This window comes from Rhamphochromis sp. 'chilingali' (genome assembly GCF_963969265.1).
Source record: "Rhamphochromis sp. 'chilingali' genome assembly, chromosome: 6".
Lineage (NCBI taxonomy): Eukaryota > Metazoa > Chordata > Actinopteri > Cichliformes > Cichlidae > Rhamphochromis > Rhamphochromis sp. 'chilingali'.
The window spans coordinates 14,994,524-15,022,442 of NC_137933.1; the positions used below are offsets into that span (position 1 = coordinate 14,994,524).

The following is a 27,919-nucleotide window of genomic DNA, read 5'->3' on the forward strand; positions in this document are numbered from 1 at the left end:
GCATGCAGGCAGTCCTGGGCACGTCGTGAAATGAGGGAATGCAGCATTCACTTTGACTTTGCAAAGACACTGTAAATGACAGACATCGCACTAGACCAGCAGTTCACACAACCCCGGTGGGTTCTGGGAAATCTGAAGCATTGCTTGCTAACACCAGTTAGAAACAGGGACAGGTCACAAAGGATGCAGTAACCTATCCGTTTTCTGCAAACTCTGTATTTTTAAACCACAGACGTCACTCAAAGGCGTTTGGGACTGAATTCCAGGACAAGTTCAGTCTCTTGTGTTTCTCAGTGTCTTCCCTTTGTGTGCGTGTCTGTGTGCACATTCCCGTATGCTTGAGTTTCCGCACTATCTGGTGAGGTAGGAGAGATTTCACTGCAGACAGAATAAAGGTCAGGGTGTATTCTGAAAGCACCCGCTCGAAAAACAATGAATGTGTGTGATTAGAAGTTTCAGTTTTTTTGGACAGCACGTGTAAGCAGTAATTCACAACACTGCAGGAAAAGCATTTCAGGTGTCAGGTTTTTAAAACTTGACGTCAAGCAGCATTTTCAGAATTTATTTAGACCACAGTCTTTAAATTCATGCCATCATGAATTCCCTCCACAGAGCAAATACTTACCTTTACTTACTGTAAATGTACCAAAGAAATTATCTAGCTGCTGCTAGCTTCCTTAGCTAACACTACAGATCAGGAAGAAAAGCTATTCTCACTCTCTCCTGTCAAATTATTCAACTGAGTAATTTCACCACTTTTTAATAAGATGGTAGCAACGGGGGAAATACTGAAGTGGACAAGGGTACAAAATTTCGAGTATTTGAAGGGGTGTGAAAAAATCTGTTTTGTATTGTGATTGCTGCATAACAGAAGTGATGCTCTGACAGATATGATGCTAGATGGCAAATTATTGACATAAAATATGGGAAGAGTGGCCCTAATATGTAGGAGGTGTGCACGAGGAATGTCATAACACCAGAAATGTAGTCGTTTGTATCAATATCATTAGAACTACATGACTGTCCCTCCCAATACTAAGGGATTTATCTCACGTACTTAAACATAAAATACTTTATTATAAATTCCATTATTACTTTACTCCTTTATTATTAAATAGTATTACGATGGACAGGATTAGATCATTTTAAACTGGGGGGGTCATTTCAAACATGTAAATCTAAAAAATAATAACATTTATGGGAAAGTAATAGCCCAGTAGTTCGCAGCCGAGTGTGAAGCAGCGGGAATGAGGATCAGCACCTCCAAATCTGAGGCCATGGTTCTCAGCCGGAAAAGGGTGGAGTGCCCACTCCGGGTCGGGGATGAGTTCCTGCCCCAAGTGGAGGAGTTCAAGTATCTCGGGGTCTTGTTCGCGAGTGATGGGAGAAGGGAGCCGGAGATCGACAGACGGATTGGGGCTGCAGCTGCAGTAATGCGGACGCTGCACCGGTCCGTCGTGGTGAAGAGGGAGCTGAGTGTAAAAGCGAAGCTCTCAATTTACCGGTCGATCTACGTCCCTACCCTCACCTATGGCCACGAGCTGTGGGTAGTGACCGAAAGAACGAGATCGCGGATACAAGCGGCAGAAATGAGCTTCCTCCGAAGGGTGGCTGGCCTCTCCCTTAGAGATAGGGTGAGAAGTTCGGCCATCCGGGAGGGGCTCAGAGTAGAGCAGCTGCTGCTCCACATCGAAAGGAGCCAGCTGAGGTGGTTCGGGCATCTGACAAGGATGCCCCCTGGGCGCCTCCTGGGTGAGGTGTTCCAGGCATGTCCCACCGGGAGGAGGCCCCGGGGCAGACCCAGGACACGCTGGAGAGATTATATCTCTCGGCTGGCCTGGGAACGCCTTGGTATTCCCCCGGATAAGCTGGAGGAGGTGGCTGGGGAGAGGGAGGTCTGGGCCTCTTTGCTTAGGCTGCTGCCCCCGCGACCCGGCCCCGGACAAAGCGGATGAAAATGGATGGATGGATGGATGGGAAAGTAATTTTAAGTAAATGAAAAAATTACTAGAATGGTGGTCGCAGACCGCTTATTTAAAATCTTAACCATTATATTTTGTTGACAGGACGCAGACTAAATTGTGAGGATGCTTGCTGGGTAACCTATTGATGCTCCTTTGAGATATAAGGTTAGCTACATGATGTGAGTTTAAGCACTTGTATAACATTAACAGCTGCTAGCATCTGAACTTACAGAAAATAGTTGATTTCACAACAGCAGTGTCAGCTGTCTCAAACAAAATGGTAACATTTAGGAAGGATAATACTGTGATGTCAAACTGAAACTCCTTCACCCCTTTGAACAGGTCTGGATGCCGGTCTTTCAGGTGTGTCGCTGAATTAGAAACATTCCTCCCTTGGTCTGAAAAGCATAATAGCATTTTTTTTAATATCGCTTTTTTGGAAATCGCTAATCAGTCAATTCATCTCCCTTCTCATCAATGAGTCAGGGTGGCATCTTCCACATGTATGCTCCGTTACATTTAAATCATGAGTCGGATTCAGAGATGGAAGCCACGTCATTCTCGAGCTGACGCAGTTCCAGTAGTAAAAACAGAATATCAAGAAATACAAGATCTATTTTACTCCTAGCTAGGTAGAGCCATTCATCGGTCACTAGCAGTCCAATGCAATGGTCATTTCTGTGTATGGCTTATTTAATGAGTCACACATGCACAAAAGCACAGGTTCCAGGTTTTACAGTTTTATGGGCACTGTGACACCCTTGTGACACAGTGTGACCTTTCAAAGTTGGAAATCAAAGCTTCTGCTTCAAATGGAAGGCAGCAGTTGTTTTTCCTTTGCTTGTGGTTATTTAGCATGTAAGGATAGATTAGACCACTTGTAGGCTTAAGCTGCACCCTTAATATCCAGAAGAGTTGCAACCTTGGCTCATATGCTTCCTGTTATACTATACGCTGTTATCATAATTGTCGACTCTGACAGTGATGTGGTGACCAGAGCTGTGGATTACTGTCGATTAGACTTGTAGTCAAGACCGCCTAAACCAAGACAATACCAAGACCAGAGGGTATCGAGAACAAGACCAAGACCAAAGTCGAGACGAGACCGAGACAAAAAAAGTCTTTAAACTGCAGCCAGATGCTGCTTCGTTTGCGGATGTCAGGCATATTTATGTGTTTTTGCGATGCACTCGCACAGCCCTCCTCACCGCTGTCTACTACTACTCTACTACTCACTTACTGAGAGGACAGACGCACGCTCCACTTGACTGTTGCGTCTCTTACCCTCTCTGTTTTTCACATAATGATATTATCCTATATCCTCGCATGTGATTGGCCACAATGTGGAGGGATTGGAGCATAGCTGAGCCACTATGTGAGAGCTGAGCAGCGAAAGGAAATTAAGTGAGGAGCCGGCTCTCGCTCAATGGGAGTCGACTCTTCTGATTCACTACAAAGCACTCTCTAAGCACGGCTCTTAGAGCTGATGCTTTTGCGCAGGACACATTATGGAACGTTACTTTGTGTGTCATACTGCTGGCTCCAAATCTCCTGACCACTATGTCGATCTGAGACAGCAAGACCGAGACAGCGAGACCAAGACAAGACCAAGACCACGTAAAAGTGGTCTCGAGACATCCAACTCTACTGTTGATATTTGGTGACTTGTAGCAATCACGATTCAATAACCGTTGGTGAGGAAAGGCAGTATTCTCTGAGAGAGAATCATTTGAGGGTTTCTCTGGGGTCCTGACCCAAGACATCGGCAGCTTCATTTGGGTTCTGTGGATCAGGCCTATCCCTTGAGTACTTAAAGATCCTGAGAGTTTGGAGGCTGGGTAAAAGTTGTAGTTGCTAAGTTGTCTTTAGCTCGTCTGGCCAAAAAAGACAGTGAAGTCATACCTGCCCACAATTCACAAGAACAGCTAATCTCCCTGTTGTATTGATCATCTAATGGGTCATCACCCAAATTCTGCAAAATTGTGGTTTTGCAGTCTGTGAATTGTGATAGATTGTGAGGCAAATAAGCTGCTACGTCACTGAAGCTCTGGTTTAATGTGGTGCAGATCACTGAGCAGCCACTGGGAAGGCCACTGAGATGGAGGGTGCGCTTGGCCTGCAGTAACATTTAGGTTGATGTCAAAGTAACATCCATATCAACCCAAGGATCCAAGATTTCCCAGCAGAACTTTGCATTTTAATGAGAATATCAATGTAATTTACTTGGTCCACCAGTGATTTTAACATCATGTCGTGTTTTTAATTTACATATCTACTCTAAGGGTACAATTCTATTGTTAGCTTAACCACAAGCTTCTGTAATTTGTCTTTTTCTCATTTTTTATAATCTTGAATGTAATGGTACTCACACAGTGGTATTCAAACAGTGACCTCATTTCCAGAGCCTTAAATGATATCTAGTTTTTAAGATTTATGGGGTCCTTAGGAACTTTTTTGTAAAGCTCTTTGTGAGTTGCACATAATTTCACAAAGATATCTTCACTATTTTGGATAGTTGGAGACGATCTCTTATCACTTAATATGAGATTTTGATTATTTTAGGAAAATAAGATGGTGTAATTAAGATTTTTAAACAGTTTGCAGTTGAAAGAACTACATTAATCTGTTTATGATAACCTATTAAAGTAATGAATTTTTTTTTTTAAATGGAAAGATGTTTAATAGTTACCTGTTTGTCCAAATAGCATGGTTTGACTTGCATTACATCTCACTGTGATGTAAATGTGAACCCTTTTTTTTTTCTCTGTTTTTCTTTATTTTCCTGCAAACAGATTTATTCTTAAAATTCACCAAGAGCCAATTAATGAATACTAATTATTAGTTGGAGGATGACCTTAAATTGGTTTCCATTCAAAGGTAGGAATAGTGAGAACTATCATCAGTTTCGTAGCCAGGCTAGAGAAGAATTAAAAAAAGAGAGATAAAAAAATTAATCGGTTAATGTAAAATTTATATTCATTCACTGTGGCAGCTTATTCTGCCCTGTCATGAACACATAACTGAACAATTTGCATAGTAAATGCAAGATGCTTGCATTGTTAATCTCAACATTGCATGTGAGTCACACCGTCATATATCTAAAGAATGGAAAGAAAATTAGTTGAATGTGATTATTCATTTCATGTAGTGTGTGTGTGTGTGTGTGTGTGTGTGTGTGTGTGTGTGTGTGTGTGTGTGTGTGTGTGTGTGTGTGTGTGTGTGTACTTAGTTTTTGTTTCAGGCAATTGGTCTTTCCTCCGTGTGTGTTCTGCCAGACTGAGAAAGAGACAGAGAGAAAGCATGGATGTTCTGGGACAAACCGATCCACAGTGGCCTAGTTTCCCTCACTCATGCCAGCGACTCAACTAAAGTCTTCTGCCTGGCTGACTGTGGGGTTGGTCACTGTGGATAAAACATGTGGACAGAGCCAGAATACACATTGGCGTAGTTATTTTTCAGAAAGGATGGACTGTAATTACATTAGCACATTAATTGCATTTGTGATTTTATTATTTGTCCTTTTTTATCTTATTCAGTGGTTATTTTATTACTTTTTGAGCATAATAAGGCAATGAAGGACCTGATGGATGAATTGAAAAATTCATTTGTCTTTTATTTGAGATGTAATGTCGGATTAAGCTAGACTGATTTCCAAAATGCTTTTAACACACGATTTTATCCTAGAGTGCAAAGGGATGGATCCATGTGTCATAAATAAGGCAACAAAAGAATTCACACTGTGGACAGTTTTTATCTGTTAACCTCTGCATGTACAAAAAGTATTTGCCTCCTTCTTAATTTCTATGAAATATGTCACACTCAACTGTTTCAGATCATACAACAATTTTTTTTAGACAATGATAACCTGAGTAAATATAAATATAAAATGCATTTATAAATTTTGATTTCATTTATTATGGGGGGGGGTTTACCAAATTCCCCTGGGTTTACGTGAAAAGTAATCGTGCCCATGAATCATGAATTAACTGATTAACCTCTAAGAGCTCATCGACTCAAAACAACATCTAAAGAACTTCAAAAGCATACCAGCAAACCCACCTCTGAATGTCTCAATAAAAGCAAGTTCTGCAAAGAAGAGTGGGACAAAATTCCTCCAACGTGATGTGAAAGACTCACTGCCAGTTATCGCAAACGCTTGACTGCAGTTCTTTCTGCCAAGGGCAGAACCACCAGTTATCAGGTTTTGGGGGGTAGTTACTTTTTCACACAGGGCCAGGTAGGTTTGGATAAATTTGAAAACATTACTTAAAAATGCGTTTTGCATTTACTTGGGTTACATTTGTCTAATATTAAAATTTGTTTGCTCTGAAATTTTTAAGTGTGACAAATGTGCAAAACACCAAAAAATTGGGACGGGAGCAATTTTTTCTTTTTTTGTTTTCACTGCACTGTAGATGAAGACACTATGTTTTCAGAAAAATTAAAGAAAGAGTGGAAGTTATATCATACCAGTACTGAAGGCTTTTGACGAATTTTGAAGATTATATATCATAATTTTCATTTTTTTTTTTTCTCCACCACGGTGTGTTTCCCAGTTTTCTGAAGTACTATAGGTGCAGCTTGTTGTGGAAGTTTATTGTTTATGGCTGTGGTTGTGTATTCGGGTTTGTTGGTTGTGAGAAAAGCATTGATGAGTCATCTGACACTTTTCTGATCTGTCGTTTGTAGTTTGTTCACAAGGCGCCAATTTGGCTACGAACACTCACGCAGTACTCCCCGAGCTGCAGTGAAACTGTAAAAAAAGTGCAACACAAGACCGTTTGTCTTCAAAGTAAAGGTTTTTACTTTACAATGTTTTGGGTGCAGCAGAACTTTTACTTTGAAAGCATTTCTCTAATTTTGTACGCTCATAAACAATCAAAAGGAGGTTTTTGGTCCAGTACCCTTTTTGCAACTGATTTCAGCTATCAAGCACTCATCAAACAGCTGGAGATTACACGTTTGCGGTTGCTGACCGGTATTTAGACCTGTGTGACTGATAGGCCTCAGATGTCTTATCAGTGGGAACTATATGGATGGATACTGTTAAAGTACACGAATAAGTAAAGCTATTAATTTGCCTAACATGTCAGTCTCAAGAAAGTCTTTGAAATAGTCATAAAATAAGTGAATTTGTGTTCATGGAGACCAATTACACTGAGCCACACACTGAAGGCATTAGGTGAATTTCTCATAAAATTTTATATGACAGCTTGTGAAATAGTGATGAAACTGTATCTATTCATTACTGAAAAATAATACGAATTGTACCACTTTTATTTTGACAGCGTAAAGTGTGGAGCAGGAGACAGGATGTGGTGATAAATCACTCATTATTTATTTAAGAGACCCTAGTTACCTTAGATTGGTCGACCACCATTCTTAATAAAGGATATGCTGCTGGAATGAGATAAACTAATGTGTTTTACGCCCTTTTCCTTAAGACCAGGCTGGTTGTTATTACATATTTTGTGCATTGGTACTTTACTTAAAGAAATTTCGATTTAGTTCAGCTGAATTTGTTAAAGGTTTTAAATATCGGCTTGGTAGTCGATTCATCTCAGCTGGATATGGTCACAAGTTTGAAACTTCTCTGTTACTCTTGGTTTCGGGGCAGATCTATAGGCAGTGGCCACACATGAAAGTGAATTATTCTCTTTGAGGTAACACACCCAGCATGGGCAGCTAGCAATACTATCTGAGTGGCTCAGCATGTGGTGAGGTTGATGTGTCAGGCGGTGCCATTTAGCCCATCACTTAGCTGAGTGTGTGTCAGGGTTGGTGTGTCCGACTGTGTGTCTGTCTGGTACATAGTGTGCATCCACACCTGTGGCTGGGACTGCTGCCCTTAATCAGTCCTAATCAAGTACATTGATTCATCTCCATTTGATTCACACTTTTAGACAGGAACATGCACGTACACATACACAAACACACGCATGACACCCCACCACTGGTTGTGAGGCCCAACACTTCTAAGGAAGAAATCTGATCTCATCCTATGTTACTGTGCCATCAGCTAGGCATATCATATTCTACTTAACCACATGTAGAGAAGTTTTTAAAAGGAATAAACTCCTGAACTGATGAAGTGGTTTGAGGGAGCGGTGAAACGAAGAGAGAGTGTTAGCTGCACGTTAACTGGAGAGGGCTTGTCAAAGCGAAGGATCTGGAGAATATGGAGTAGCCGTTTTTCTAAGAAGTACGAGCAGGGCAGGCATCCCAAGATTCCCTGCATCCTGGTCCCAGCTCTGGGGTGGAGGAAGCTGTTTACTCTTTCTACAGTATCTCTCACTGCTGACGTCGGCGCACCGAACAATGTCATCCAATTTCCTGTTTTTCACTTTAGTGGAAAGCCACTCTCCCAGTGTGTATGGTCTAGTCTGTGTGAGTGTGTGTGTGTGTGTGTGTGTGTGTGTGTGTGTCTGAGACAGAAGAGCTGGTGGTCTGGAGGAGAGGAGGAGGAGATCTATAGGGCCGGATACACTGGAAGCAGGATATAGGGTCAGAAGCAGCCCCACTACGTAAATACATTAGGTGTATCAAAAGAAAGTGGCAGCAGGACTTGCCTTGTGCAATAGCTAGATTCTTGTAATATTTCAAGATCACAATCATGAGAGGGTCCATGCCAGGCTTCATGCTATGCTCTGGTAGGCACTCGGTGAGATAAGTTGGTGAGCTATTAGGAACTACTGGCCAATAGGGTTAGCCATGTGTTACATATTATGAGACAGATGGTTTATCTAATCATGTGATGGATATTCTGTTTTATACCCATCATGACCACCTACAGGTTCTTTTTTTAGCTCTGGTAAAACAACAGCTTCCTGTGGTTTCACTTTGTAGTCCATTAAATGCTATTAAATCAGGAAATGTGTAGGTTTTCACGTTAAAAGAATCAGTAAATATGTGTGACTGTGAAAATTGTTTGCTCATTGGCTAACAACTTATAGCATGGATGATCCTCATTTTTAGTGCGACCAAGATTGTCAAAATAAGTATGATTTTATTTATTTTACCTTTTCCCAAGAACCTGAGCCCATAAACTCATCAGGAAATGTTTGGCACAAGTTGAGACAGAAAGCCAGTTTTCCGTAGATTTCTTTAAGCAACCACAGCTACAGCCATCTGGTGGTCTTCAGATAAAATATAAGTTTAAGGCACTTATGCGTTTCTCTTTATGCTATGGCATAATTTTTCAGACCCTACTTTTATATACCTATGACTTCAAAGCTTCAAAACAGGATTTCGGGTGCCAGTGGGTGAAATCATGGTAGCTGAGTAGCTGTCTATGGTTGACAGCTGAACGGTTATTAAAACAACTCACAGTAGGTGCTTGTGTATACACTGATCTGAAGTCAGTTTGAAAGGATTTGGGTATAAATGGTCACAGTGGTGGGGTGGTTTTTGAAAATGTGTTTTATTCATTGTATATTTTCTTGCAATGTAGGTTTACCCATAGATTAAAACAAAGAAAAAATCAGGGGTACTGCAGACTGTCTTAAATACTTCTCTAGATGACTGCAGATGCCTAGTAGCTGTCATGTTTGGTCATATTGGCCCAAACGAACAAAAAGGTGTGATATCACACGATATAACTTTCTTTGAAGTGGCCAGCCTGCAAAATGGCCTCTCAGTGAATGAAAAAACAGACGCAGTTCTGTGAATTTTAGTGAAAATTTTTTTTAGGAACTTGTCAAAGTGGGTTAGAGGGCCTGAAGATTCCAAGTTCACCATGTGCCAACTGGTGTGTTGTAATTTGATTTTGCTCATGCTCGTATATCGACATAATGTGACCCGGGCTGAGTGTATCAGATTTTGGCCATGATGTTACTGATCTACATTAATTCAGCATCTGTACTGAGCTGCTTTAGTCACTGTGTGCTGCTGACTCAGTGTTTGGTACCACTGCGTGTCTGGCTGAAAAATTACTCCAATAACTTTACAGATTGCCATACATACTGAAAATATTGAGGGATAAGATTTGATCATGGTGCTTAAAACTAAAATAACGGCTTATTTATGTGTTTATTTAGTTGTGGTTTATACTTCAATAAAGCACAAATCGTGACAGCTTTCAAGGATAGGTAAAGAATAGGTAAACCCATTACCTATTCTTTAATATAACATCCCTTATTTAATGCTTACCCAGTGTAAATCCTAAATAGAATTTTCTCAGATTACTGCAAAATAATTACTTATTGGTAATTAAAATAACCCGCCAGCTTTTTAAAAATATTCTCTAACATTTGATTATAATGAAAACTTTTTTATATTAATAAACAATATTTATGTGAAAGAAACACTTGAACCATTCACTTAGGTTTTGTTTTTTTTGTCTAATAACTGTGTCTCTGAATCAGTCAGCAGGAATTTGTATTAAGATTTGTAGAGAGATGACATGATAATATCATCATGAAGGCCCCGTGTACACATGCATGCATGCGCGCACACACATGCAGGCACAGACTCTGACACAAACACAGATTTCCCAGTGTGACTGGTATAACGCGGCAGCATATAGGGCGGGACATTGCTTACCTGGGTGCGCACACTGTGTCTGTACTGCCAGGCTGCCTGGCCTATATGCTCACTCACTTCCCCTGTTTTGTTTGCTCCTGGTTGAGGGCCAACATGATGTTTGCGGGATGCAAATGCTTGTCTGAATGATTCATTGCAGTGTGTGCGTTTGTGTACTGTACAGGAGAAGTATGTTGCCTGAAGAGGCTGGCAGACTGGTTCAGGTGTGTGTGTGTGTGTGTGTGTGTGTGTGTGTGTGTGTGTGTGTGTGTGTGTGTGTGTGTGTGTGTGTGTGAGAGAGAGAGACAGACAGACAAGGGCTGGCTTTGTGAGTTACACAATCTCAGCTGCAGTTGTATTTGTTGTATCATTGTCAGTTGAAGACAAGTCTCTCCGGGATGGTGAGACTCTGGTGTGTTACTGCTTGTGCTACGCCTCAGCTAGCTGGATACTTTATAGCCAAATGCTACACACTAAATGAGTTGTATATAGTACTGTATGATTTATTGAAAGATAGCATATGAGGCAGAAATTTAGTTTGTACAATTCTTATGAGATTGAAAGTCAGCCTGAACTCTCTTAGGGAGCTTTCTTGTCATTTCTCTAAGTAGTTGTCAGGAATAGTTCTCCACACTTTCTGAAGGACATTCAAAGCTCTTCTTTGGATGTTGGCTGCCTTTTGTTCTCTTGTCTGTCAAGATGATCCCACACTGCTTCAATAATGTTGAGGTCCGCGCCCTGGGGAGGCCAATCCATGACTGACAGTGTTAAATTGTATTTTTCTATCCAGGTATACTTTTACTGTATTGGCAGTGTTTTAGGGATCAGTGTCATGCTGAAAAGTTAAAATGTTGCCAATCAAAAGCTTTCCATATACTATTGGGTGTTGGATCAAAATCTGAATGTTCTTCATTCATAATTCAATCAGTTTTGACAAAATCTCCAACACCACTGACTGAAATGTGGCCTCAAACTATATTTACAGTGTACACTCATGTACTGTTATTCCTCTCTCCTGACATGCTGATGTCAATTTGAACCAAAAATTTCTAATGTGGATTCACCACTCTATAAGAACTGTTGGCACTTATTTTCAGTTCTTGTGTAATTTGGCATACCTGAGACTTTTCAGACTCCATGTTTCCCTTCCTTGAGAATTACTTCTTGACAGCCATCCCTCCACTGAGACCATTTCTGATGAGACTTGTCCAGTTTCCTCTTTTACAGCTATAATACACACCATGTTTTCAGCTAATCACTCACTTGTTGTTGAAAAATTGTATTTTATGGCTGTCAAATTTTTGACAGATTCAACTAAAGGAATGGGAACGAATTATGTATATTATTTCTAACCTAGGTTGCCTGTTATGTGTAGACCCAGCACTGCTTTATTGCTTGAGTTAGATGCCTTTTTAATGATTGAATAATTCATAGACCAGTGCTAAACTGCTTCAAAAACAAAAAAAACCATTCCCCTGAAAATGGTCAGGTACAAAGACTGGACTGGAAATAAGTGAAAAAGCTGCTAGTGTCCAAAGAAAAACTTTGAAAGACCTTCAGAAAGTCTGGAGAACTGTTGCTCGAGACCACTTTTAAAAAATTACAAGAAAATCTGGCTTCTTAAAAACAAAATGTAAAGAAATGAGGGGTAATTTTTGCGCTGTACTGTGTACTTTACATAAGATAAGATAAGATAAGATAACCTTTATTAGTCCCACACGTGGGAAATTTGTTTTGTCACAGCAGGAAGTGGACAGTGCAAAAGTTATGAGGCAAAAATTAGAATACAATAAGAATAAATACAGTACACAACTGTACAGAATAGAATAAAATAAAATACTATATACAGTAGAATAAAATAAAAATAAATATACAATAAGATAAAAATAGAATACAAATACTATATACAACTGAGTAAAAATACAACGATGACAGAAAGGATTATTGCACTTAGTATTATTGCATATGTATGGATGTGTGTGCTTGATCAGTTAAAGTCTTTATTATGGAGTCTGACAGCAGTGGGGAGGAAAGACCTGCGAAATCTCTCCGTCCCACACCGTGGGTGCCGCAGTCTCCCACTGAAGGAGCTGCTCAGTGCATGCATGCATCTCGGTGTCATTTACCCAGCTGCAATCAAAACAAGAGAGAGAGTTCTGGTTCATTCTCATGGCAAAATGAAATGATTGAAGCAGAAGATGTTATTTGCTCTGGCATGAGGGCAAAGAAATCTAGCAACAAAATAAACTAGATGTTGTTGAGCTAAACCCTTCTAGAAGAGCATGGGTTTATGATGTTTCTATATGACTGTGCAAAAATGTAGCTGGACACTTCTTTATGTGTGCGCATACCACATCAGGCTATTTTGCTACCAGATCCTAGTTCATGTGAAAGATCAGATGATCACAGAGCATCACAGAGCTTGTAGCCTTTCTGGTCCCATACTTCTTGTTTGTGGTCAGCTACAACAAACAGCCTAGTGTCATGATGATGTCAGTTTGGCTACAACCCAGGGCTAATCAGCTTCCCCCCCTCTTTGTTGTTTCATGGAGCTTTCAGAAGGCTTACAATTTAGCAAGAAGTGATTTACTGCAGCCCAGCACACTCTGAAATTCCTCTCTGTATTCCTCCTCACATGTGTAGATTGTTTACGGAGAAGAGGAATTCTAGAGGGATGGCGGTCCGCAAGGGGCTTGGTTGCTATGGTTACTAACCCCTGAGCTGGGTTCCATTTAGCAGGAAGGAAGCTAAATTATTTGCAGACAGAAATGAGAAAGCTCATGTAAGGAAAGTGTAATGAGTGAAAAACCTGTCAGTGTGATATTTGCCCTTTAAAAAAAAAGTTCTTTCAAGTCTCCTGTTTAGGAGAAATTGGATGACTAAATTTCAAACATTTGTTTTAATTGAGTTGGTGATGAGAGAAGTATGCAGGTATGTAATACCAATTATATAGAAACACAATACAAGGTTATGCAATTTAAAATTTTGGAGTGCAAAAAGGTTTTGCACTCCAAATTTTGCAAATCTTTTTTTTTTCTTTTAAAAAGTATCTTGATTATTAATTAAGAAAAATCAAAACTGGTTAAAAGATATAGTGTGAATGTTAAAGAGGGTTAGAGGTAGTGTTATATTTCTAGTTGAACAGAAGTAAAATGTAGCGTCAACTGAAAATATTACTTGAGAAAATACTTGTTTATATTTCACTGCTGTCTTTAATGAGATGTCAGATAAGTACATTTCAACATGTTGCCATATCTGTTATATTTAATAGCTCATACTTTAATACCTTTTAGAAATTTTGTTAGATTTCCTTATAAAAATTTTAAACTGATGAGAATGTGTTTCAGAAAAATGAATTACTGTTGTTTTGTTTTTTAAACAGGCTAAGCTCCTGATCTGTTGTTTTCATATGAAACAGTATCAGTGAATGATTTATTTATTTTTTATTCATGAGCCAAAATATAAGTGAAATCACCATTTAGGATCACTTGCAGTGTATTTCTTTGTCTGTGAATCAATAAACAATAATATTTACATATAATATGTGATACATTCCTATGGCATTACAGCAATTTTTTTTTTTCTTGGTTAAGTATGCATGGTCAGCTTGTAACAATGAATATAGTTATTTATGTCAGTGCTTTCCTGCAATATTAAGGCCAGAAGAAAAGATAAAGGTGTGACATTTTGCTTAACTTTCTTATTTCTGGGAAATTACTGGGATCTATGGAACCATTTTAAACTGAATGAGTGAAATGCTTTTTTTCTGATATTCTTCTAATGCCTGTATTCTTTTTGTTATCTTTCAGACCACATTAACAGAGGTGCAATTCGGACCAATGAAGTTATTTAAAGACCCACTTCAGGTATCGTAAAACAATAACTAACATGACTGACGCTCCTGTGCTTGAGTGTTTGAAGGCCTTCCGCGAACAACACGAGTGCTCCAGGAAAATATTCATGTCCATTCATTAAGAAGCTTTTAGCTAAGTTGTAAAGCAAAACTTGGTGTGACTGTGAATATTTGGTGGAGTTGTTTTTTGCATTTTAGTATTTAAAAACTTTTGCTTGGAGTTTGGTGGAAATTCTTAAAGACCCCACAGCATGTCCCATGCAAAGATTCGAAAAGAGGAGAGATGGGCATTAAAACTGTTAATGGGCCTATTGTGTGCAGTACACCCCTGGGTTGTCAAGGCAACAAGGCCAAACATTTGTGACGAAGAGCATACCATAATGAACAATGCACATTATGGAACAGCTGCACAGAGGGTCCATGGACCGGTTTCATCGCTGCCGACATTCTCAGATGTTCAGTGGGTCATTATACAGTTCGTGTGCGTTCCCTCGCCATATGTCGCTGCTGTTGTATAAAACCTCAGAAACGTCAAGCTTTCAGCCATTTACGCAGTGTGGTGTGGTCTTTTTGTTTGTTTTTGTTTCTTCAGGGGTTTTGACATTTATTTTATTGTTTTTATTAGATTTGTTTAAGCAGAAATAAGAATTTACTGTCGTTCTACCCAGTAGAACATACACGGATTATGAAAAGAGGATAAAGTGAAGTGGCTGCAGAAATGCCTTAAAACTGCATTTTTGCTAGTAGCTAGCAGGGGGCAACTCATCTGGTCCCAAAAAGTAATTGTCCAGTTGTATAGAAGGTTTTACAGTCGCATGATGTATATCTGTCCGCCATCTTGGACGTATGACAGTGTAGGATCTCCAGCCACATGGGCCTAGAGACTGATCGTGACCCCCTGATGGCGGAAAGCTAGGGAATAATTTATGTTTGCCAGTTGGCGAAGAACCACCTATGATTGCTTTGGTTGCTAGCATGTTGCAATAGTTTGCATGGAAGACACTGATTTGTCTGCAAACACTTGCCAACTACTCTTCAGGCAGTAGTGAAACTGAAAAGTGTGACACAAACCTTGAAACATGTTTGCTGCAGTGCTGAGGCACTGTTTTTAATGTGAAGGCAAACATTTCCCATTTCGGGTTTCTATTTTTTGCTACTGCTCTGCTAGTGGTTAGCAAGTGTTTGCAAATAAGTCTGCATTTCTTATGCAAACTACAGGTGATCACAGAAATCTGCTAACAGCCAAAGCAATAAGATTGAGGTTTTTGGTGCTGCACCTAAGGTGCAACTAAGTTTACCTAGCAACATTTAAGGAAACCCCTGTAACTGTTGGTTGCAATGACGCCATGCAGGAAATCGCTATAAGAAAGCGCTCAAATGTATTGATGAAATAATGAAATGATATTCTCAGTTGCTAGTAAATCATGGCTCTGCATACAAAAGAATACAAGGTTAAGCTATGTATGCTTTAGGGTGTGGCTACAAGATCAGAGTGAACCTGCATTGTCCCCAGGCTTCTTAGTCAGAATCACCCTGTGCTTGTCACACCCTCTTTTAAAAGGCCAAAATGGAGATGACTAAAGGACTCATGTCGAAGCCTCAGACATACCGCATGAATGAAAATAGACTAGTTGCACAGCTGGGGCATAGCATGTAACATGGTGCATTTTTACAAAAATAAAATTGCAACAAATTCTCATAACAGTGATGGTTTGAAGGTGCTGGATATATTAGAAGTCGTGCATTGTAATGACACATATAAGTGCACAGACTGCTTCATTGTCTGATGCGCTCCACAGTGACCACAGTAGGAAAGCGAGGTAGAGAGATATCCCCTTCCTGTTTTTGTCACTCACAGCTGATCCTGTCATTCCCTCCTCCTCTCTGCTCCTCCTCTTTTCTCGCGGTCCACAGGATCTGGCCGGGCCCTCTGTTTTCAACAATGATGTTTTCTAGACTGAGTGATCAGACTCTGCCAAACCGCTCACTACCCCCTTCAAACTATTTTTTCCCCTCTGGATGTCATTGTCTGTCTGCTACTTTCTCTTTCTGGTACATCTGACTCTTTGGAGCATGAGCAGGGTATCCTGATTTTCAGAAAAAAAATTTCTTTAAATGTCCTTTAAGATTATAGATTTTATTTTTCCCTATCAGCTGTAACTGGTTTTGTTATTATAAGCAAGGCATATCTGTCTAGGCCCAGGAAGAATCCCCTAAGCAGACCTCATCGTGGCCTATATTGCCCCGTTCTTCCAGCTCTGCAGGAATGTTGACTTTTCTACCAACATCCCAATGTGGAATTCTGATCTAATTCCCTGTGCGTACCGAACATAGCTCTAGGATTCAGAGGTGATGTATTTATGACCCGGACACTTAATGCCGCTTGTAGGAAAAATGCTCACATGAGAAATATGGCTTGGATTGGCAACACCTCTCTCAGACATAAGGACTCAGTGCTTCGAGCCTGAGGCTATGTTTTGCTACTTAAATAATGCCATGCCAATTGTCAGCATGAATGAGAAAGACAACTGTCCAAACAGCCAATCCTCTATCCCCTCATTGTGTGGAGGACAGAGCTTCTACTTTTCTCAGCAAAATCAGGTCTTTGTATCCTAACTCAACCTTACAGGTGTGATGCAAACTTAAAACTGCAGAACAAGCTTTCTTTTCTTTACGTTCACACTGCTCCCTGCCAACAGTTGGAGATGACGTCTGTTTGAGAGGGTGACTCATGAATCTACTCTTAGTGCGGCACTGCTCTTGGAGGCAGGCCTAATGCTCTGGTCCAGTATTTGCGCATGTAATGGGGTTATTTGAAAGTACGGTGGCAGAGAGAGAGAGAGCCTATTCTCAGGTTTGACGATAGCAGCAGCAGCTCGTTGGGCCACAGCCTTGGCAGACTGGTGGAGGGGCCCACAGCCAGTGAAGGCCACCGGGATTAATTGTGCTATAGCTCATGGCAGCAGACAAGAAAATCTCATGCATCTGAGTACAAGCTGATCAATCAGGGCCTACCCACTGGAGACCTGAGGTCACACTGCAGGCTGATTGTGGTCATTTGCATGTGTCATTCAAATGTGACAGTGATGTTTTGACAATTCGGATCCCAAATCCCTGTAGCCATTTTTTTTTTTTTTTTTTTTTTGCTACAGAACTGATGATATAGGGCCAGGGTACATCATTTGTGATTAATCTAATTTCCTTAATGGAATCACAACTTCATGACGATTTGCACGGGACTTCTCCAGGGTTGTGCAATAAATCTTTTCAGATTCCTTTTAATAATGCAGCTACTCTGTAGTTGTCACACATCCAACCAGTAGAGCATAATTTCATAGACTCACTTTGTTAAAAAAAAAAAAAAAAAAAGACTGATTATATGAATCAACAGAATCATTATCACAATTCTTTAGGTCAGATGTTTGAGTGCCACAGTAGATTTAGTCCATAGACTTTATATAATGGTATTGTCCTAATTACTCCCTTACTATTTGGATAATATCAATTACTAGTAAAAAAAAACAAAACCCAAAAAACCCCAATAATATTTGAATCCATCATGGCGTCACTCAATGGTTTTTGAAGTTCTGTTCCAAAACCTTGAGGGTGGCACTATGGCTGGCACCACCTTACTTTTAGAACCAGGACTGACAGCCACTTCTCGGTCCTTAATGTTTCGTAAATATAAGCCACGATGAATTTTACACAGCAGAGATGTTTAATAAGTGTCCGGCACTTTAATGTAGACTTATCATTTACCCACCGAAGGTTGCCACTTGCGTGCTTTTGTCTTTGTTGTCCATGCTAGCAAACAGAGTGTAAAATCTGTTTGCATACATCATTTCTTACTTAGGAGACTCTTTTAATGTGTTCGTTTTTACCCCTCCTCATTTATTATTACACTGGAATATTAACTGTGGTACTATTAGATGTCTTTTATATTACCATATGTGCTTACCCGTGTCTCTTTTGCAGGTACTTTTAGTTTTTGCCAAAGAGGATAGTCAGAGTAATGGCTTCTGCTGGGCATGCGAGAAGGCCAACTTCAGGTGCAGCATGGCGCGAACGCCGGAGTCGGCTCTTGAATGCTTCTTGGAGAAGCATCATGACCTCGTCATCATTGACCACAGACATTCCAGACACTTTGACGCTGAAGCACTATGCCGGTAAGCAAGCTCTCCCATCATCTGTTTCTTTGAGTGATGCGGTGTAGTGATCTGCAGCTTTGTTTTGTCCAGTATACCCGCACAGCTCTTTGCAGATGGTCAAGTATCTATTCCTCTTGCCATTTCTTTTTTTTATTTTTTAAAGCTAGATGTCATTTAGCATTATTGGTGATATGAACATTGATACTTTTAAGCTGAGCTATCAGTGATTGACCAGTCAGGAGTTGAGTTTGCATTCAAATATCACTACCTCGTAAACTGTGACCATTTGTTCGGGCCATTACTTACTGAGCCACTGACTTATTGCTATTTTAGCTGTTTATACCCAGTTTCCACTAGCTTCACATCATTTACACCTCTTTTTTTTAATCAACTTTTTCCATTACTTTTTTGCAGACTGTTTAGACATGCTTTGTAAATTGTTTTTATGCACTCTAGATCGTAGGACCGAGATAAAGTTGTGCATATAAATTTACTTAATCACGCTGTGATTTTTGTTTTAACCAGCACAGCTGAAGTGAATTTGTTAGTGGCTGTCCTCTAAGGGCTGTGACTGAACAATTATGGAACTACTTTTCATGTGTTACAGTGCATTTGGTACAGCACTGGTGATTATGACTCTATGTGGGGGTAAATGGCCAGCTCACTTTGGGTTCCCCGGCTACCACTGCGTGCTACCTAGTGGAGTCATGTCACTGAGAAATGAGCAGTGACTGCCTATACCACTCTCTATCTTTAGCCTCTGCTCAAACCAAAAACACATTGACAAACATTCATTTGCCCTGCCCAGCGTGTATGTTAACCCTATTCATTTTGGCCGATCCATATGTTCGGTGTACACGGGAACTAAAGGGCCTTTATGACCACTGGCTGGGGAAAACCACAGGCGGATGAGTGGCCCTGTACACTGCATTCTTTCAGAGGCCTCTGCCCGCTCATAGAGCTCCACCAGTGGGCTCTGCCTGCCTGCGAGAATCGGAGCGTGAAAAACTGAAAAATACATTGATTTGATGCCATGGGCTTTTCCACCAGCCTGCTTACCAGCTAAAAGGCTCCCTCTGTTTACATTCAGGTCAATTAGAGCAGTAAACTCTTCAGAAAACACTGTGATAGTCGCCGTTGTGAAAAGGTATGTAATCTCTTTCTTCCTTTTCGTCACTGTTTGAAATGATTGAAAATGCTTGGCTTGGAGCAGGTCCGTGTAACCCTCTGATGTTCTTTAAACAACTGTTTGTCTTGTCGATGTTTCGGTGCTTACACGTGCTCTCCTTTTAAGGCCAGACAGAGAGGAAGCCTCTGTGATGCCACTGATCAATGCTGGCTTTAATAGGGTGAGTGACTCTGTCTTTAAATGTGTGTCTTCTACCAAATGCGTGCGTATTGATGTACTGATGCGTTTTAATCTATCGGTATATAAGGCCGGAGTCCAGATTTGGACTGTGCATGAATTGCAAGTGGGATTTCTTTTTTTGCCTTTTACCTGTGTTGCTCTGACTCTCAGAGATATGTGGAAAATGCCAATATGATGGCCTGCTACAATGAGCTGCTACAGTTGGAGCATGGAGAGGTGCGGGCACAGTTCAAATTGAGGTGAGTCACGCCATATCGGTGTGATGTCCTGTGCTGTAGTTAAATACACAGTGCCCTTATTTAAATGCTCATGCACTGAGAGCAAGGCATCGGAAAGAACATGCTGACTTTCAATCCCAGTTTTAACTCCTGCTACATTTTTCTTGAAAGTTGGTAAATGTTAAGCTACTTTTGCATTTCTTAACAATAATTCTGGTGCTGTTGTGTCTCTACACAAGGGCTGGCAATGCTATTTTCACAGCTCTAGAACAAAGCCAAGAGGCCATAGAGATCACTTCTGAAGATCAAGTTATTCAGGTGGGCTTTTGATAAACTTTTGCTTCTAGCTCAATTTTTGTCTCTCTCTCTCTTTTCCTGAACTTCCCTTCCGGTTTCTTCCTTTCACAATCTCTCCTGTTTAAGATCCTGTTTTCATTCCTGTCATCTGAATGACCCATAATACTATAGCCTGTGTTCTCATATTTACATATACAGTAGTATGTGTAGTATGTGCGAAGGTCTCGAGCTACCCCTCATTTGTTTATATTTTAATTCCAAGAATCCAGACTTTCTTGTATTTTTTTAAGTGCTCTTGAGCAGTAATTCTCCAGGGTTTTTGAAAGTTGTGGATACACATACTGGACAACTCAACATCTAAAAAATTGAAATTATGTCTATAGGAACTTTGTTACTTGCAGCCTGTTGCAAAAAATAGATAATTTGTTCCAGTTTCTTTAAATTAATCTATGAAAAATGCTAAAGATTACATCATTTGACAGACATATTATTTTTGCACTAACAGGGTGATTCCCAAAGACCTATAAACCAAAGATTTGGCTTAGCTTGGCATGGTGTGCAGTGTTTCCTTAGAAAAGTTGAGGAAACTCAATAAGTAGAGGAGAAAGAAAGAAGAAGGCCTAAAAGAAAAGGCTACAGCAGATGGACAGTATCTAAAGGTCATGTCCTTTAGAAAAGGCAAAGACGAAATCTATTTTTCAAGGGGGTAATAATAAGTCATAAATAAACCTATTATAATTATGATTATAAAAGGCCATTCTTAAAGGAGGGAAATGGGAGGGAAAAAAATTAACCAAGAACTGGACTGAAAATCAGTGTTTATAGAGTGATCAATCAAATTTTGACATCTTTGATTCATTTTAATTAATGATTTAATCACTGAGCACAGCCTTGATTTTATGTTTTTAACTGAAACTTGGTTGGACCAAAGTAACAGTGGAGCTGTTCTCATCGAGACGACCCCTCCTAACTACAGTTTTATCAGTGAGGTCAGGGCGAGCAGGAGAGGAGGAGGGGTTGCTGTCTTATTTAATGAATCATTTCAATGTAAGCAGCTATCTCCTGGAAGTTTTCAGTCTTTTGAATATGTGGCTTTACAGCTGAAGGCCCCATCCAAAGTTGTGTTTCTTAATGTTTACAGGCCTCCCAAATACTGCACAGACTTTTTTAATGACCTCAGTGAACTGCTGTCTGTGATCTGTGTTGATTTTGACTGTGTAATTATTGCTGGGGATTTTAACATTCATGTGGACAACCCTCAGGACAAAGGGACTAAAGACCTGAGTAACACTCTGGGCAACTTTGGGCTGACTCAGCATGTAACAGAGGCCACACATAATAGAGGACACACTCTTGACCTACTGATCTCCAAAGGCCTGAGCATTTCAAAGGTTACTGTGTCTGATGTGGGCCTGTCTGATCATTACTGTGTTTTCTTTGAAAGTAAAATCTCAGCCCACATAAATATATCAACAACAGTGATCACAAAACGGTGTATAACTGAACACAGTAGTGCAATTTTTAACCAGGTCTTCCCATTAACACCTGACCTGCCCAGAGGGTCAGTCAATGAGCTCGTCAATAGCTTCAATGCTAACATGTTAAATGTAATGGACACTATTGCTCCCATTAAGGTGAAGGTTATCTCTGGAAGGAAAAAGTCTCCATGGAGAAACTCCACACTGGTGAAAAATGAAAAAAGAGAGTGTAGGAAAGCTGAGCGCAGATGGAGAAAAACAAACCTCCAGGTTCATTATGACATTTATAAAGAGAAACTTCACAATTATAATTTACAACTGAGGAATGCAAGGAGGTCCTACTTCTCTGACATCATCACTAAAAACCGCCATAATGCTCGGGTCTTATTTTCTACAGTTGACAGGCTAACAAACCCTCCTGTGTCAGTGGCAGCTGAACTTCATTCGACCATGGCCTGCAATGACTTTGCCAAATTCTTCACTGAAAAAATCCAAAAAATTAGACAAGCAATTGGTACATCAACAGCAGATCCAGGATATGTACTGTGTCCACCAAAAAACTGTTTAAACACCATGAAACAGTTTCAACCTATTAACAGCAAAGACCTGGAGGACATCTTAGGTCAACTGAACTCCTCCTCCTGCTGTTTAGATGTCCTGCCAACAAGTTTTTTCAAAAAGGTCTCAAAGACTTTAGAGTCAGACCTGTTACAGATCGTCAACTTTTCTTTATTATCAGGTGTGTTTCCAGAACCACTAAAAACTGCTGTAATCAAACCTATACTGAAAAAGGACAATCTTGACAAGACACAAATGAACAACTACAGGCCGATCTCAAATCTCCCGTTTTTAAGTAAGATCATTGAAAAAGCAGTTTCTCAACAGCTCAGTTACTTCTTAAAACAGAATAATTGCTACGATGCCTTCCAGTCAGGTTTTAGACAGAACCACAGCACTGAAACCGCTCTGACCAAAGTGTTTAATGACATATGTCTGAATACAGACAGTGGAAAAATGTCAGTCTTAGTTTTACTGGATCTCAGTGCAGCATTTGATACAGTTGACCACAACATATTACTCAAACGACTGGAGAACTGGACAGGTCTTTCAGGAACTGTACTAAACTGGTTCAAAACATACGTAGAAAACAGGAAATACTTTGTATCAATAGGTAACTTCACATCTGAGCAGACAAGTATCACATGTGGAGTTCCCCAAGGTTCCATCTTGGGACCCCTTCTGTTTAACATCTACATGCTCCCACTGGCACAGATTATAAACAACAACAAAATAAACTATCACAGCTATGCAGATGACACACAAATATATATATCACAATGTCACCAGGAGACCGAGGCCCTGTACAGGCTCTTGGTAAATGCATTGAGGAAATCAATGACTGGTTGTGCCACAATTTTCTCCAGCTAAACAAAAACAAAACTGAGGTAATAGTTTTTGGCGCCAAAGAAAAACGATTACAGGTCACCAGAGAACTTCAATCTATACATCTAAAAACCACAAACCAGGCGAGAAATTTGGGTGTAGTGATGGATGCAGACCTAAACTTAGAAAAACACATTAAGACAATAACAAAGTCAGCTTACTATCACCTCAAGAATATATCAAGGATAAAAGATCTGATGTCTCAACAGGACCTGGAAAAACTAGTCCATGCATTCATCTTTAGTAGGCTTGATTACTGTAACAGCATCTTTACAGGTCTACCTAAAAAATCAGTCAGACAACTACAGCTCATTCAGAACTCTGCTGCTCGAGTCCTCACTAAGACCAAAAAAGTGGACCACATCAGTCCAGCTCTGAGGTCCTTACACTGGCTGCCTGTCCGTCAGAGGATAGACTTTAAAGTTCTGATGCTGGCCTATAAAGCTCTGAATGGTTTAGGACCAAAATACATCAATGACCTCCTGACCCAGTATGAACCATCCAGATCCCTCAGGTCATCTGGATCCGGTCTTTTATCAGTTCCCAGAGTCAGAACCAGACACGGAGAAGCTGCATTCAGCTTTTATGCTCCTTATATCTGGAACAAACTCCCAGAAAGCCTCAGATCAGCTGAAACACTCAGTTTATTTAAATCCAGGTTGAAGACTCACCTGTTCTCAGCTGCATTTGAATAAAGCACCAAATCCACACTTTAAGCTTAAATTTCAAAACTTACATTTAACTACTGATTTTATCTACTGTTCTGATTTTATCTGTTTTGATTTTATATACTGTTGTTTGTTGTTTGTTTGTTAATTAGTTAGTTAGTTTATTTGCTTGTTTTAATCAATTTTAAATCATGCTTTTTATTTGTTCTTGTTTCTAATGTCTCTGTAAAGCACTTTGAATCACCTTGTTGTTGAATTGTGCTATACAAATAAACTTGCCTTGCCTTGCCTTGCCTTAAGAGTTCAGATTGTGTTGAAGGATAAAAGGTGGTCATACCAAATATTGACTTTCAGCCTCATTAGAACTGTATAAACTCTGTTTTTCCCTTTATATACTGTGTTTCCATGTATGTTTGCACAGGTTTCAATAAATTGCTCCACCTGTTTCACTTTTTTCCTGGCAAAATATAAAGAAATTGGGGTTGCTCAAGACTTTTGTATCTTGTATCAGTAGAGGTAGTGGTCTTAACTCATGGTCCATCTTTTAAACAGCAGACAACAGTCTCTTGTTGCCTCTCCTTGACAGTATGTGAATCCTGCCTACGAGTCCATTATGGGCTACCAACAAGGCGAGCTAATAGGGAAGGAAATAATAGAAGTGCCTAAAAGTGAGAAGAATAAGCCTGATCTCCTTGAAACGATAAACTCCTGCATACGCAAAGGAAAGGTAAAGTGCATTTATCAAATCGTTTTATCGTTCGCATCTCACATTTCAGGTCATACACATTTTTTTTAAATGTAGTTTACTTCATCACAGACTTAATTTCATCAGGCAATATGTGAGGAGCTTTATTTCTGATTGGTTATACATATACAGTTTTGGCATGTCATGTGTGTGCTGTAAGTCTGCACCACCGGTCATCCAGTACCTCCGTTTCATGTGCATAAGAGCAGCGGTTGATGCCTGTGCTGTAATCTCACTACACAGAGAGCGAAGGTCAGTCGCAGACAGGCTAACAGCAGGAAGGGTCTTTTCAAGCTACTAAGGTAGTCTGTGTGGGGGGGTGACATGAAACAAGAGCACTGGACTCCAGGAGCGTGCCCCTTCCCCATTAAAGCAAGTGGCTGCCATCTGACATACACTGACCCACCTCCCCCCCTAATCTGCAGCGCAAACACCAACCGAGCTCCACACCTATTTATCGGATGTTTTCAAGTCTTATATTTTCAGTTTTTGTGATAAATGGTTAAATAATTGGTCACATGACCTTTTTTTTATGTTTTCCAGGAATGGCAGGGGATCTACTATGCCAAAAAGAAGAATGGAGACAGCATTCAGCAAAATGTGAAGATCACACCTGTAATTGGGCAGGGAGGGTGAGTGGATGTTTTGGAAATCTTGCTCCTGTAGTCTGATTTAATGTAAATGACCTGTTCAGCAACAGAATGATTACACTGTAATGATTATTGAGTTTAGGTTTCTCTTTTGTGTTAATATGCTTTTGTCTTTCACAGAAAAATCAGACACTATGTGTCTATCAACAGGCCTTTAAATGATAATAATAAGGTGAGATGTGTTTCTAGTTGTTAATGAAGAATGATGTGAGCTTTTTGCTTTTCATCATGTTGCTTTTCCACTCTGTCCATGCAGACTGATAAATCCAGTGAACGTGTGCAGGCAGAGTCTCAGACAGGTGAGGTCCATTAAATGCTGACCATATCCTCTGTTCAGTTAAAATTTGTGCCAGAAGTCACACAAGGTTCGAAGATTTGATGGCCAAGCTGCTGGTCATTAGAAAGATCAACATACAGTGCTTTTTTTTTCTTTTCTTTTTTTTTTTTTATAAGAATACATGCATTTGGGAGTTTTGTGAAGTCTTACTTTGGAAATATTTTAGCAAATATATTGCACCATGCCAGCAAAAATTATTGCTTTCTATAATCACAACCCAAACTTTAAACCTTAGATTAACAGAGTGTGCAGTCCTGCTTTATCTAGCTGAGAAATATCTCACGAGGAATGATTGTTTACCTTGAAAAGGTCATTCATATTTTCACTTTCTCTCAACTGGACTATTGTTCCTCGTTGTATTGTGGACTGAAGTGTAAGGCCAATTCACAGCTGCAACCGATATCAAAATGCAGCAGCTTGACTTCTGACAGGCAAACAAAACGGGGATCATATCGTTCCTGTGCTGGCGTCACCAGCTCACTGAGAAAAATTGATTTTGAAAATCTTCCTTCTTGTCTGGGAAGCCTTACAGCTACAAGTAAAAGTTGGTGAACTCTTTCAGATTACTGGAAAGTGCAAGTGACATTTAGCATACAGACAAACGGGGGGAAAGTTCCTACTGTTGATAAATTCAAATAAAATTCAATGATAATTAATGAAATAAACAAACAAGAGGGTGTTATCCAAAAGCACTTTCTGTGTAGCTAAAACATGATGAGATCTTTTCCCCTGATAGACTACTGTTGATCTAAAACAGTTTACAACCCCATCAACAAGCTACACCATTTTCTTCATTGCCTTAAAAACACACACTTCTTTTTTCTGTTGTTATTTCAATTATATTTGCATGTTTGAAATAAAATTATATCTTTTTTTAAAATGGATAAAAGTACAGATTTCTACATACTGAGAAATTTCTTCCTCTAACCAAAGATCAGTCATATTCCTGCCACATCTCAATTTTGTCTGCCTGCATTTGCTAATGAAAGGTGTTTTCTTCTCCCCAGACATACAATCCAGTAAGCACAAAGACCGGAGGAAAGGCTCTCTGGATGTAAGATCCACAACATCTCGAGGGAGCGATGGTGAGCGTGAAAGGAGACAGATGATGGAAACTCTGGGCGTTTCGTGTCAGCTTATGAAACATTCCCTATTGTCTGTTTACATCAATTGTTGATTGGATACACACACAAACACACTAATTAGAAAGTGGTTGGGGAAAACTGCTGCCTACCTAACTTGTGCTTGAACTACACAACTTTCACAGTTTGCTGAAAATCAATGTGATTTTTTTTTTCTCTCTTCTTCTTCCAGGGAGCTCACAGCGAAGGCACTCGTCAATGGCTCGTATCCACTCCATGACTATAGAGGCTCCCATCACTAAGGTGGGTACATTTCCTTCCTTGTCCCTGTCAGCCTCCATCATATGATTAGCACTTTGTTTTGATGTTTTGGATCTCATGACTGAACTCTTGGATTATAAAAATTGCCTTGACTGCCATGAGCACTTTTCGAAGAGCTACCAGCACTGAGTGTAGAGGTCACACACACTATGTTAAGAGTAGACAAGCTGATAAAATACCAGATTTTATGCACAAGACACTAAAACATGTTGGACGGGAATGACCTGCTGTTTTACTGGTTTATGCCGTTTGCAGGCTGGATAGTCGGAACAGAAAAAGTCCCCAGGGATGGGTCATATGACACACTGCTGTTCCTCTGCTGTATCATTTGACTGTGTAGTCAGTCCCTGTAGGCGTCATCCTCACCAGAATAAAGCGCTGATAGAACTGCGGGTACTGTGTGTGTTTATATGTGTGTATAAGCGAATTAACTGGAACTTCTGTTCTTGCACATGTTTGCTGACCTCGCCCATAGGTGCCCATTGCTAAAGCCGCCTCAACCTTCTGAATAGAAATGAAAATATCTCTGCTTTTGAACTCCTATTTAAATACTAATTTACTTAAAGAAACATTTTGATATTGTACTGTTATTAGTTACTGAGCAGGAGCAGGTCATACAGACATATGAAAAAGAAAGTACAACCTTGACAGAGGGTGTACTATGTATCAGGAGATAAAGAATTATCTGTTCCTCAGCAGGTTTTGAAATTTGGTAAACACAACCCCAGATGGAAAACAAAACGTGACATATTAGATGGTAGCAGTATTTATTTAACAAAAACTAAGCCAAAATGCAGAAGGTTGCATGTGAAAAACAAAACAAAAG

At 40.0% G+C, this 27,919-nt stretch overlaps 1 protein-coding gene across 1 annotated transcript in view; it reads left to right on the plus strand.

Annotated features, from left to right (window-relative positions):
• pde8a (phosphodiesterase 8A) overlaps positions 1-27,919 on the plus strand; it is a 51,786-nt gene that overhangs the window by 12,952 nt on the left and 10,915 nt on the right. Inside the window, exons 2-13 of the mRNA XM_080884849.1 lie at positions 14,294-14,350; positions 18,313-18,503; positions 19,576-19,632; positions 19,780-19,834; positions 20,005-20,093; positions 20,312-20,390; positions 24,545-24,685; positions 25,247-25,335; positions 25,474-25,525; positions 25,610-25,652; positions 26,698-26,775; positions 27,005-27,075. Of these exons, the coding sequence (XP_080740975.1) occupies positions 14,294-14,350; positions 18,313-18,503; positions 19,576-19,632; positions 19,780-19,834; positions 20,005-20,093; positions 20,312-20,390; positions 24,545-24,685; positions 25,247-25,335; positions 25,474-25,525; positions 25,610-25,652; positions 26,698-26,775; positions 27,005-27,075 (1,002 nt within the window). The remainder of the gene's footprint in view (positions 1-14,293; positions 14,351-18,312; positions 18,504-19,575; positions 19,633-19,779; positions 19,835-20,004; positions 20,094-20,311; positions 20,391-24,544; positions 24,686-25,246; positions 25,336-25,473; positions 25,526-25,609; positions 25,653-26,697; positions 26,776-27,004; positions 27,076-27,919) is intronic.